The 13,986-nt window shown below is 41.8% G+C and overlaps 1 protein-coding gene across 1 annotated transcript in view; it reads right to left on the minus strand.

Annotated features, from left to right (window-relative positions):
- LOC119222380 (collagen alpha-1(XXV) chain) overlaps window positions 1-13,986 on the minus strand; it is a 117,046-nt gene that overhangs the window by 22,694 nt on the left and 80,366 nt on the right. The window contains exons 7-14 of the mRNA XM_037478989.2: window positions 12,807-12,878; window positions 12,122-12,238; window positions 10,912-10,947; window positions 6,330-6,356; window positions 5,087-5,131; window positions 3,298-3,342; window positions 2,833-2,859; window positions 1,089-1,133 (exon numbers count right to left, since the gene is read on the minus strand). Of these exons, the coding sequence (XP_037334886.1) occupies window positions 1,089-1,133; window positions 2,833-2,859; window positions 3,298-3,342; window positions 5,087-5,131; window positions 6,330-6,356; window positions 10,912-10,947; window positions 12,122-12,238; window positions 12,807-12,878 (414 nt within the window). The remainder of the gene's footprint in view (window positions 1-1,088; window positions 1,134-2,832; window positions 2,860-3,297; window positions 3,343-5,086; window positions 5,132-6,329; window positions 6,357-10,911; window positions 10,948-12,121; window positions 12,239-12,806; window positions 12,879-13,986) is intronic.

The following is a 13,986-nucleotide window of genomic DNA, read 5'->3' on the forward strand; positions in this document are numbered from 1 at the left end:
ACCTGCTCATTGACATCAAACAGCCAACGCTAAACTCATTCAAATAGTTGATAACTTTTTTTATCTTATCCCTAATCTTATCCCTTTTTTTCTAATCGTATCCCTCCTAATGATGAAAACCCCCCACAACATTTTCACGTCTTTACACATCCTTGTATGTACCCTTTTTATGGCTAAATACAGTTTGTCGGCCCCTGAAGAAGGAATGGCAGGTGACTGGCTATAAGTCTGAATTCCCTTGCACCTTTTATTTCCCCCCCCTGCAGCACAAATCCATCCTTTTTTTCCTTTTTACTGCATTGAGGTAGACCAGATCAAAGTGGCCGAGCACTGCGAAGTTTTATCGCCCTCCATTTTCCTTTTTGTTCACTCATTTTCCAGCGACTGTATCCTGCATCTGTTTCCCTCAAATTCTGTCTTTTTTTGGCAGCCGTGTTCAGCAGTCTTTTAAAAACGAGAGTACTCATAAAGTGAGAAGTTATCAAAGTTGTTCTCTGCTGAGCGGCAATAAATTGGCAGTGACAGTTTGAGTACACTGCTTCTAGTCCAATGCTGGTCCATCAGTTGTATTTGGTTTTTATACCTAACTCAGCATCTACAGCAAAAAATAAGCCTTCCCAGTGAATAAAAGACTGTGTCAGCTGTCTTTTCTTAGCAATGGTGTTATCATTCGTGACAAACTTTGGTAGTACCCGTTTTCCTTTGCCAGCAGTGTGAGCAATTTTTGCGTGAGCTGAATCCCCATTTTTCAAAAGAATTGTCTGTTCCAATCAAAGGTTGGGGGGGGTGAAATGGACCAAATCTTCTGAGGTTGACCAATAGAAACGAAACCTTGACCTATTTTTTTCATAAATCTAGCTTTAACAAAACAAATAACCGCAAAGGCAGCGTTAAAAATCTGTAATCTGCTTCAGGATGATTCAGGACTCGACCTCAGCTCATTCTGATGCCTGCTGCTTTTCTGTTCATGTCTCCTCTCAGATGGGCAACCCACGACTTCTTTATGTTTCAAAGCTACAGGCAGAGTCTGGTGTTTCTCTGTGAAGTTTCCAAGACACAGAGAGGGAAAAGAAAGAAATTCTACATACCTTTTCCCCTACATCACCTTTCGGTCCATCTTCACCCATATCGCCCTGTAATGAAATTACAAATAGGTATTCATACTCAGCGCATCGATTGCAACAATGTGTCAATGCTGCAATAAACGACACAGCTGAGGAGGGAAAATCTAATGAAAACATACATAAGACATGGGAGGACCTTTATGATTAACTGGCATGGGAAACAGTGGAAGGGATGCTTGGAGTATGTATGTTCAATTCAAGTTGGTTGGATGCGATTTCAGGTGACGTGATACACTTTGTGGAGCATCGTGAGATCCTAAACTCCTGGCGTAAAGAACTTCACCTCTAAACTCACTCATGCAGGAAAAGGAGCTACTGCCACTGTGCTTCCACACTGAACTCAGACGGTGAACAGCATGATAAGTTGTGTCTTTGTGGATGATATACGATCCTTTCGTCAGAAGTTGAAGAAAATTTGCCTCCTGAAGCAAGCGCTGTGCCTCTCAAACGATCAGTGGCATTTCTTTCTTGAATTTGCCTTCTGGTTCTTCAGTTGGCAACCAAAAGCAAAACCGATTATTGCTTACAATTTATGTTCACATATTTGGCTCCGCACAAAATAAAAGCTCATACTTTGGAGGGAATAATATTGCTGTGTTTGGCAGTCTTCAGACTGTCCTTCACTTCACTTTTCATGAATCCACTTTTTAAAGTTAGAGCCTTATCGATTGTGAATCATACAATCAATAGCAATTCCAATCAAAAGGTTGCACGAAAACACTAAACAATAAGTTTCTTATTCTTCTGTGCTTAGCTGTGAAACTGCATTTTAAGTTAACACATCCCGAGAACCTGTGGTAAGTCTGCCATTGCCAAGTTGAGGGAAGGGACTGTTCCCTACACCAAACTTGGAAATAAGATATTTAACATATTCTGACAGTAATAGTTTTTGTTTTAATAACAGTAATAGTTTTCTTCTGGTCTAATATTATCTTTTATACAACAAAAATAATGGATATTCCTTTTTCGTGGTTGCAAAAACTCTACAAATGAATATTTGAAAGTCTTGGACGGGACCATTAATCTTTGGTTTGACTGCTCCCCATCGTAGACATGTGACCAAAGTCCAAAGGGATGACACGTGTCTTTAAATGTAGATTGACCGAAACTCACGGCAAAGCAATCTCCCCTGAATGTATTTGATGTGCACATTGAGCCGTCCACGTTGCCCCCCTTTCTCCACAGAACCCCCGTGACGCTGTTGGTAATTCTGGCCTCGTTTTTTACAGTGAATCATCCAATGTCTTGGCGGTGGGGAGTAAGTCTCCGGTTTGCAGAAAAACACCTGAGAACAGGAGCTCGAAGGCCAGTCTTGTGGTTGATGGAGAACATTGAGCCACCACCCTTCTCCTCCAGTCTCACTATTGACACGGTCAGTGTTCAGCCCCCCCACATGCTGCTGGACATAAAGATTAAATAATGGTTCTGTTGGAATTAGGGTATGGAGAGAAAGGGCCTATTGTGTGTGTTATGTTTTTTTTTGGTCTTCTCCGAGGCCTGGCGTTGGAGCTATTGGGTTTCGTTTTGCGACTCGATGAATCAACGACTCGCTGGTGGACAAATCCCAAGTGGGTGTCACCGTTGAAAAGAACGAGGCGGAGTTGCGCGATATGAAGGCAGATCCGCCATCATGACGGCTGTTCTTACACATGCTGGGACATCGAGACTGATGCTGACAATAACGTTGGGTGATGAATTAGCACTTTACCTTTTCGCCTCTCTCTCCCATTTCACCCTGTTGGGGAAGGAAGCACAGTATTAAAGGCAGAAAAGCTCAGGGGAAGATATTTTCAGTTGGGGAACTACTGCACTCAGGGTCAGATATTATCAGGGGTTATTTCATGAAAGATTGAGATTTTTGTTGGTTCCATCATCACAGGTAACACACACATGAATACCTGCAATTAAGGGAAGATGCTCCCATTCATATATCGCATCACAAAGATAATGGGGAAAGTAGGTAACAAAGTGGTATATGTATAATGTAGGTTTTGAAAAGGTAGATTTGAAAAATCTTATCATAATGAAAAAAAGCATAAAACAGATGTCTGAAAAACAAAAAATATATGCAAAAAGGATGAGAAAAAAAAGATGAAAGACAAAAAGAAGTTTAGAAAAAATGATAGCGGTGAATTTAAAGAATAAGAACACACAGAATGTGTTCACACCAGACCTTGGCTCCGGGGACACCGTCCACTCCTGGGATGCCAACATCCCCCTATGGAATGCATAACATACACACAGTGGCTAAATTCAATGTGCTGTCTCAGCAGTGTGAACTATGATTATAAGGTCAGGAGATACAAAAAGCACATTTTGATCATTAGATAGAGATTATCTCTCCCCATAAACCTGTGTCGCCATGGACAGGTGTTATGCATTTGCAGGATAGTTGATAATAGAGCAGTAGGTAGGATAGATTCTGTATTTTACTTCAGTGTATTGCAAGGGATAAACTCTGCATATTACTGGAATGCTACAACCCAATAAATTCTCTCCAAAGTATAACCTTAAAAAGCCACAAACTAAATCTGAAAGTGGAGGGGATAAACTGACTGATTGAAAGCTTAATTATCTTTGCTCAGGTTCTGAACATGAGCAGAAGACAAAAGCCAAGTCCATCTGATTAATGTCGGTTTGCTGCGGATGTCAGAGGGAACCCCGGACCATCTGTTGCCAAAAACAATTAACCTCGGGACCTTTGCAAACCTACCACATCATCAGCCTTTAGACAGCAGCTATTTCTCAAACCAGGAGACACAACTTTAACTGGATGATTATTGTAGCCAGAATGGAAAATCTGTCATTTAAATCATAATACATAATAATTGACTTTGATACTGGCCATATCGTCAGGATATGGCCAGTTCGTTTAACCTTTGCAGTGCCTTACTGTTTTCATTTTGCCGCACAATAGTTTGTTTTCATGAAGCATTGTGTATTATTCGTGTATAGGCAGTATCCCCTCAGCTACTCTAAACTCTTCATAAATACTGGAATCAGGTATCATCTATCAGCCCACATATGGGAGTCATTGATGTAATAATGATGATATGTAGCTATAATGATCACAAAATTTGATGAAAAACTCCTTGACTGCGGCTGATAAGGTTTGCATTAGTAAACATCCTCTTTCAGAACAATGTGATGTCCGCCAGTCAACCTGCCACTGCTGTCAGAGCAGCAGTTTTCTGCTTCAGACTGCATCAGTGACGGTTACGTACCACAACGGATCCTCCTTTATAACTGCACGGGTGTTTCATGCTGGCAAAACCAGAGTCCTCACACAAGTATGGACTCATGCCTTTATGCCTTTCCTTTGGCTGTCTCCAGAGTGAGTATGGCTTCCCCTCTGGTTTCTATTAGAGCCATGCGTGCCTCTCGGCTCATATCGTTAGAAACGCATGCTAGAGATTTGGAGGATGACGCCTCTCTAATCATCTCCCCATTCACTCTTGTTTGTTCTGGGATAAACAGGCTTCCCCATTTTTTCCCCCATCGTAAAACACCTGCAAAGTGTCTTCTATATTCAATTATGGAATGAAATGCACAAATGAGCTGAAGGTGTGAGCAGATTTGCATGCATACGCACTATGTGGTTAAGACTCGAGGAGGCAGCCCACAGGGTTTTCTACCAAAAAGGAGAGCGGTTTGAAATTGTCAAAATGCGTGGCATAACCTCTTTAATATATAAAAAGTGCAACACACGCTCAAAACACGCTTTCAGGTACGGATGAGTCAGCTCAATGTATATTATTTTCTGAGAGAACTGTTTGGGGTTCGTTTTGTAGAGCTGTTACCTGTGAGCTAACCTCCTTTAATAATGAAACGGGAATAGACGTCATGTTTCATACGCAAATCCTCCTGCTTAATTTCCTGCTTAGCGATTTTTAAAACAAATAGTGTAGATATATGTACAGCAATCATCAAGTGTATTATTAGCATAATAAGAATGACCTCACCTTCAGTCCATCAACACCTGGATTGCCGGGAGGTCCGAGTACACCCTAAAAATAACATACACACATAAAGCCTTTAGGGGTTTCATTGTAATCAACACTCACACTGCATTTTGACAGGCAAAGATACTTGACATTTCAAAGTTTTGGTCATTAAACATTATATTATATGAATGATTAAAAAGAGCAGTCACTAACAAAAACATACCACTATACCATCAAACGTTGGATTAAAAGCAGACCTGTCTATTGTTCCCATACCGCATTTAGTGTGTGCTGATCTTACAAAAACCTGGCCCAAATAAATATTGCATGTCATATTTTAAAATGTTATGCATGGCACAGACTGAGGGCGAGACTGACTCTGTTTGCTTATGTTGGCTCTTCGTTTCTTCGTAAGAAATATGAATTACTGTTGCCATGGTCACATTAATACATGTGATCAGAGATTTGTTGAACAGTTGAACGTGGACCTAAAGGATTGAAAAAGTATTTTTTGTATCACTTTTTAAATATAACGTGGAATGAAGGAGAATGGATCACATTATGGTGTGAACAGATCAATTATATTACTACTGATACATTAATCCACTATTCACACCACTTTATGTCACGCTGTGTCGGCAGATCAATCAGCAAGGTGATGAAACTTTAAGAGCCGTTGACCCGGCTCCTCTGATAAAAACAGCACTACACAACCGAGTAGCCTCCGGGCCTGGCTTGCGAGTCATTAACACGGCGGTGTGTCATCGTTGACCCCTCCACACACCCCCTCCCACGCCGACGGGAGACCTTGCCGACAGATGACAGCGCAGACAGGAAGTGTCTGATTGGGTTACACTGAACAAACACTGGCAGCTACCTGATGGCTGGATATGGCTTACATCTGTTCCCTACATCAGTGCCGCCAGGGACCCAGGACCTGTATCACAGCGCCGAGCTGCGGGTTCTCTGTTCTCTGTCTCCCTCCTAGTGTTGTTCAAGCCTTAACTCTCCTCTTGTCCATTTATTTGCCCCAACTGTGGCCCTGCATCACTAATCTCACTAGACGTATTCAACACCCGGCATGTGTTTATTACAGCCATTCGTGCACGATTACAAGTGTTACAATCACTTACAAAACATTATTCTACTGACAATTGTATTAGAATGTCAACCTTTTCAGTGTGGAATCTATTTTCATGTCACGCAGTGGATCACAAATTTGATCCAAATAAAAATAAAATTTGTAAATGTCAAGACTTACCTTCTCCCCTTGTGGCCCTTCAAGTCCCTATAAATGCATAGCGAGACAAAGAAAGAGAGAGAGAGAGAGAGAGAGAGAGAGAGAGAGAGAGAGCGGGGGAGAAACCGAACCATATAGTGAGCACACACCCTTCGCTCATAACCGAATCACAATTGATCCCTTGTTTTAATGTCAAAGGCTGAAACTCACCCTGTGCCTTTTTTTCCCCATTGAGTTTTACCGTGAACATGACTCTCTAATAAAACCGTGAATATAAAATCGTTTACGGTTTTATCTTTCTTTGTACATTTTAGCGACTGTAAAAACCTGTTTGTCAGTTCCACATTTTGTGCCTACAGTCAGAGAGGAGACATTACCTAAAAGGGCCAATAGTTGGAAAGCCTCAAAAGGCACAGAAGTTAAACAGGGAAAAGAAAGGCTCCCACACACCTAACTGAGATTTAACCCGGTGATAGATGTGTCTGGGAGGACGGTTTCGATTTCCAACCTGCTGCTTACCCCAGTAAAACCGGCGGTCATGTTGGACCCTCAACCTCGTCCACCAGAACCTGTCCACAAGACTGCTTTATGACCTGATTGAGAAGCCAAGCCCCGAAAGCAGCCGAGGAGGACACATGGTACATGTTTCTTTTTCGCTATGCGAAAAAGCACCATAAAAATGGCAAATTTTCTGACAATAAACGGTTTGCTCGACCTCTTGTTTTGTTTTTGGTAGTGAAACAGGGTGATCACCAAGCAACTGAAGCTCTAAACTTTCCCATTCTTACTTTCTATTTCAAGTTCTCACATTTAGAGCAATGTCCCACACAGTTGCAGCTCAATAATTGTGCATTCCATCTGCACAAAAACCTCAATGAACAACTTTAATTATCCCAGTCAACAGAGAAAAAGCTTTTTCCCCCCGCTTGCCTTTAAAAGCCTTTGTTGGCCGTCCACAGTAGGGTTTTGTAAACATCTTGATGACCCACCAGGTATGTGAGAGCATGCGCCACTCGCCTGAGCGCTAATTAGCTTGGCTACATCTGAGAGCACTCAGGAGCTACTGGCTGAAAAGGGGGATTTTTCACAAAGTCAAGGGCCCTTGAGGAGTCTTGGTCGAGGCACTTTTGTTCTCAACTTTGGGCCCTAGAAAATGTAAATGAAGCATAATCCAAATATTTTCATTCATCACCCGACCTTTTCTCAACTAGAGGAAGTCCTCATAACAGTATGCACCTCAGATGCCCAATTTGAATGAATTAAAGAAAAAAATGCAATTTTTCTAAGTCCAGTATCCGAGCACAAATACAAAGCACTGAATGTTCGCTGCTTCCATTCATGACTCGGAAATGACCAACAATGCAGGGATTGGCAGGTCCCTTCCCACACTCGGACTGCAGTTGAACCCTCAGCCACTTGAAGATCTATCACAGTATGCATTTCTCAGCTCAGCGTCCACGGTGAAACCATTGAGGCGAATCAAAGCACAGGAGAGCTTCATGATTTATCTGTCTGTCAAAGCCTCTTTTTCAGTTAGAAGAGGGATAGCTTTGCAAAATCGCACAGTAATTTACAATAATGCAGGGAACTTGCGTTTCAAAGGAAAAATATTGACTGACTACCTTATTGGGAATTTAAGGTTTGTCAAAGTAGCAAAACATTGGGCTCACCATCATCAGTGTAGAGATAGTGGACATGGGTGCTTTGTTTATAGCCTGTACATGACTTTGCATTTTCTCTTTACCATCATTAATAACTTAAGCACCAGCTATACAGCAAGAATGTGACAATCAACCAAGATGTACCTAAGAAGCGAAAGGCCTTGTATCCCCTTATCTCTCATTAGATTCCAGTTTCCAGGGGAGTGTGCCTCTATTTTATCCAAAATGATAGGGTTGACTACTGTATAATGCTTTTCTTTATGGGTTGCAGCTGCTGTTAAGGTCTATGTGGTCTTTTCCAGGATAATCCATCTGGGGATTTGATTAATTACATTTTATTTTTATTTTTCAAAGCTGATTCTGATATATTTAAGACTAAATACTGACCAGACTATATATTCAATTTAATTAAGATAGAGTGTTTTCCAGTAGTCATATACTTGGCATTCTAGATTAGTAATTTGCTCTATCAAAATAAATGTCTGGCCAACAGTCCAAAGACCAAAAATACAAAAGAGAAAAGCCCCCCCCTAAAAAAATGACAAGAGAATGAAAGCAGATTTACAAAATTGACGAAAATCCGTTAAGAACAAACAGATTTCTTCTCAAGCACAAATGTTTTTGCCAATTGATGTCAACAATTGCCACAACATTGTTTGAGTCCACCGAGCACATCCGAAGCCATTTGCTCACATCTTTGCTCCTCATGGTTGGCCTAACATTAAAAAGAACCTTAGTCAAGGACACCAAAATATTATAGGTACGTCTTCATTATGCATTATTCTGTCACTGGTATATGTTGGGTATAGTTATGAAAGGAAAAAGATGTGAAAGAGAAGCAGCAGTTGTTTTTTATTTCCTTCGCACCACATTAAAACACAATATTCATTGTGTGAAAACAGTGTGCAAGTCTGCAAGCCACCTTTAGAGAGATGAAGACCCCATAATTTAGTCCAGAGAGACCTTATGGCACTGATGGTTTTGAATCGAGTCCTGAAAATATTTCCCTTTTCCTGCTCCTACCTCCCCCCTCCTCATTGTTGCTCCACAAGGACTTAATCCTTCTAACCAGCACCATATGTCCTGGAAGGCTGCAGGAAAACTCTGGAATCTACTTTTGCCTCTTTAACAATAGCATATACATCAAAAAACGCCGAGCTGTGTCAAGTGGGAAAGGCTTCTAGTGCACCATGAAAAAAAGCACGAGTTGGTGAAGGACCAACCACCTACATCCAGTTGATTTGTGCAGATCTGAAAGGGCCGATCAAAGAGTATCCTTTAAGCTTGCTGGGCAAACTGGAGCCTATTGTTTTGGTTGCTCGTGCACATTATATTTTATGGCCGATAAAGGGTGTGGACCGGAGTTTCGTTTCTGGACGGACAATTTCTTTTTATCCCCTCTCAAGAGGTTTGACAACCCATATTTTCATTTACAGAAACGTGTCTCTCCAATCTGTGATCTTATCACGGCAAAACAAACTGCTGCTGAGTGGAAACGGAAGCTAGGAAACTCCTACACACTCTGTTTAGTATTGATAGTGGGCCTCGTCTCAAAATGCACAGTGAGCGGCAAATACAGTTTTTAATTCAAAGCTCTGTGCGAGACCTCTGAGCTCATTCTGAATGGGATTCGGCATTCATCTTTTGGATAAATCCTTCATTTGCTGTCGTGAGAGGTTGTATAAGCACTGCGGACGTATGGGAGCCCACCTGGGACTTCTGAGAAATCTGCTGCACATTCGACATTCATGACACTAAAAAAAAAAACATGCTGTTTACACAGCGACGAGCACATGGGGGGGGGGGGTGGGGGATAATGGCTAAAATGTATAATTAAATCAAAAACAAAAAAAAGCAGAAAGAGGGTAAGGAGTGAAGAATGATTAGCATTTTCAGCTTTAAACTCCTCTGCTGTTATTACGTCTGTCGAGCCACTTAAGCTTCAGCCTTCATTTTCTCTGCCGATTTATTCCAAATGCATCAACTTTTTCCACACCATTGAAAGGGTCAGCGATGAAATCAGAGATGAAAGCGCTTGATAACACCTCCTCTGTCAGCTTTACTTACTCTCTCCTGGAGTTGAGAAAACTGACATCACCGAAACTTTTCAAAAATCACGTTTTCCGTCGTTGCTTTCTCTGGAATTTGGCTTGACCTATTCAACGTAGCTTTTATGAGGAAACTAAACAAAAGCTTTATTTGCTGAACACCGCAAGTGGTATCCAGTTGCTGTTAACTGGAACAGCCTGTCCCTACTGTATAAGGAGTTTTTCTTCTAGATGAAACACTTTTGCAGAGTATCATAAAATGATTCACTTATGTTCACCATATTACCTCAAAACCAATATCTCATAAATGAAATGCACTTATCAGAAATAACCCAAGTGGCAAAGAAAAAAGGTTTGTTAAAGAGACAAGATTTAAGTTAGATGAATAAACTGTTTAAATGCAGGGTCCAAAATATATTTTTTACAACACCACAGTGGATTTTTTCGCCTATTATAGTCCAGCAAAATAAAAATCTATTTTTAGGAATTTGTCAGTGTAACAAAGGCAGTCAGGCACTGCCAATACCACAGCAGAAAAATAGGTTAATTATTGGTCAACTTAATTATCTGCCTTCACATGATATGATCATTTTGGAGAGCTTTGGTACCACTGGATTCTTCTTGAACTCAACTTTATACAACGCTCAGGATATTCATCATGAAAAGAGTAAAAAAAACAGTTTAGTCTCTTGGGTTAAACCTCCAAAAGGCTGTTTTGCATAAAGACTGAACTGAGGGGAAACAGCAAAGATGGTCCTGTCCAAAAGTAACTCAAATCTGCCTACTTGCACCTCTGAAGCTCTCTACTTAACACACACGCGTGTCTTATTTGTTTCATCCGGACAAAAGCTGAAGTATAAACATATCACTAAGAAGTAAACAGTTTGGGCTTACCATGAGTCCTGTTTCTCCAGGCTGCCCTGGATCCCCCTGTATCAAGACAAAACAGACACTTAGTGCAAGAGCAGTGGGCCAAGTTTCTCTTGAGAAGTTGAGAACACTTAAAGAACACACAGAGAAAACCATGAACAGCATTCTGAGTTAAACAATCGAGTATTACGGTGAAGGTTACGGTATTTCCCACAATGTAGTTGAGTTCCAACCACTTCTTTAATTGTTTTAACAGTCGCTGGGGTGAAACGGGTCCGGGTTGCCAAGTAGACCTCAGCATTGTTCTGCTCATTTCCCAAGTTGGCTCTGAGGCATCTCCTAAAAGCTGTGGCACCTGTAACCTTCATCGGCTCTGTCCAAATGCCTTGTTCTAGTCTCTGCTTTTGGTCCACGCCTGGTTTGTGGATGTTACTGATGTTTTTAGTCCAGAGAAAAAGCTAGTATGCCATGGCCTGATTTCTATGCAAAAGCCCCACTGTTTTCCTCTTTGTGACGCTTAAAATGGCACTATTGGTTCCCCTCATTTTATGGCACTCTTGGTAGGAGAAGTAAATCATGCGAGAAGTGAAGCAGCCCGGCAAGTACATTTCAGAAGAAGAAATCTTGGAAAAACCCAACAACTATTACAACTGGAAGAACTGATCCTCAAGAACTTGGAAAGAATCAGATAAACAACACTTAATATTTTTGCACTCCCACTGTGAACTCGGCCAAGACAATAAAGATCAGCTGGAGCCCTTGGATGGGTTTATGGCTGAAAATAATTGACAGGCCTTTTCTGTTTCTTCTTTCTCTCGCAGACACAGATCACATAAACTAATGCGATGCCACGGACGGGCTTAAAGACATGGAAAACATTACATTATGATGAAAAACAACCAAATAAATGTAAATCCATACAGTGTAACACTCTCTGGGGAGCATGATCATGTTTATCTCAACAAACACATCAGGGCAATGAACCGCATTGCAATATGTCAAGTCTTCATTAAAAAGCTTTTCACGGGGCGACAGTCTCCCAGCCCTTGGTCACAGTCAAATTGAAAAAGGGTACATAAAAAGCCAGACTAGTTTTATTAAAGGAAACAATGCAGTATTTCTTTAGAGAGAAAATCCATAGAATCTTACCAACCCAATGCCATTTTATTCATAGGCTGGCTAGCAAATCTTTGTTCAGCTTATTCAAACTTCCCTAGAAGTTAGAAATACTCACTGCCAGACCGGGTACACCTCTGGGTCCATCCTTCCCCGTGTCCCCTGGGGGCCCCCTTGGCCCAGGAGGCCCCGGTGGCCCAGGTGGCCCAGGTGGTCCAGCTTGCCCTTGATCTCCCTGTGCGGTAAAAAAAAACTAAATTAAACATTGGTGTTCTGTGATATTGTTGGATCCACTGAGACTGGAGCCACTGCAGTTAAATGATAATGAAGGGTGGCTATGGGCTGCCTCCATATAACATAACAGAGAGAGTTTGCATTTCTGGAGTTGAATTGGACTTACAGCTGGAACAGTAATCTTCTAAAAGCTATGCATTCCTAAATGGACTTAATGAGTTGCATAGGAGTAGTGCATTAAGCACCAAAAAGAAATTGTGGCCTTACAATAATATGGGGGGGGGGGAAACAAACTGAAAATATGTTGTCCTTTATTCTACAAAATAAGCTTCTACAAAATTCCACTTGTAAGGAATAGACAATAATTCATTTTAATGAAACCCTGTTTTCTTTTCTTTTTTTTTTTTATAGATTTCAATATGTTGATTTAACAAAAACAGAAGGAGTAGAAAAGAGTACTCATGACAGGTCTTTCTGAAGGTTCGCATGCAAACTGCAGAATGTCCAGAGAGAAGTGATTCGGTGAGACTTGGCACGACAGAGAGAAGGAGAGAGGACACAGCCACTACCTTAATGAGCCGTCGCTTTATGAGCTGCTGGTCAGCGGAAAGAAAGCCATGATTGATCTTAGGGAAGACCATCTGAGCAGGTGGGTGAGGTCAAGAGGTCGTAGGTCAGAGGTGAGATAAGGTTGAAGAAGGATGAGGTCCGCAGAAGAAGGAGGAGGAAGGCAAAGGCAAAAAGAAACAGATTTTGTTAGAAAGGCCTATGTCCATGAACGCCGGTCGAGCGCCTTTACAGATGGTCAGGAGAAATCCACACTTTCCCAGCACAGAGGTGGTTTGCTTCCGAAGTCTGGGCTTTTTTACTTGGAGCCAGGACACATAATTACCACCTCAGGGGTGCGAGGGCGCCACAGTGGGCTCGCAGACCTTGGAAAAATGGGAATTTCTCCTCCTCTGGCAAAGCGCTGTCATCATCTCCGTTGCGCCTGCTGCTAAGTCAGACCCCGGGAGCTGCGCACACTGAAACCAGCCTGGCTTCTGAGTTAAGGGCACATACATTATACTCCTAGTGTCCATTGGCATTAAGTGGCTTCATCCATCGCAGAAAGAACCCCAAATCCCAAATGTCAAATTGGTGGCTTGAAGGATTTGTGGCAAAACCGAGGGCATGAGCTTTAAAAAAACATTTTGCCACTTCGATTCATCATTGAGTATTCCTCTCGGACTTCCTTCCATTTATTTTAACATCAATGGACACGCGCCAGACCACATCTTCTAGTTCCAGTCCGCTACATATTTATTGGTTGTAAAAGGCCACCTTTGCTTTAAACGGGCAACCTTGCATTAGGAATGGAACAGTGATCTTCCCTGGGCGGGTAGTGATGGAGGAGGATGAAGATTGACTGGATGTGATTTATTAGATGGGGGTTTTCCTGGGCCTAATCTATCGTCAGGCTATGAGACAAAGTAGCCGGCAGTGATTTATTTACTCCCAGTGAGGGTTGCGGAGGGGTCCGACTGAGCAGCTCGGCGGCATCACCACCGACAAACCTTGACAGTCAGGATCTGATTGCTGTGCAAAGCAGCCAGCGAAGGGAGACCAGGCAATCCCTAAAAGGGACAAACAGCAAAACAGGGCACAACACACGCATCACACTCAAACATTGGGTGAACAAAAACAATAAAAAGCAGGGAGAAGATGCATCCTACTTCGAAAAATATTCTCACAGACTTGATATGTGAA

This window comes from Pungitius pungitius, chromosome 1 (genome assembly GCF_949316345.1).
Source record: "Pungitius pungitius chromosome 1, fPunPun2.1, whole genome shotgun sequence".
NCBI lineage: Eukaryota > Metazoa > Chordata > Actinopteri > Perciformes > Gasterosteidae > Pungitius > Pungitius pungitius.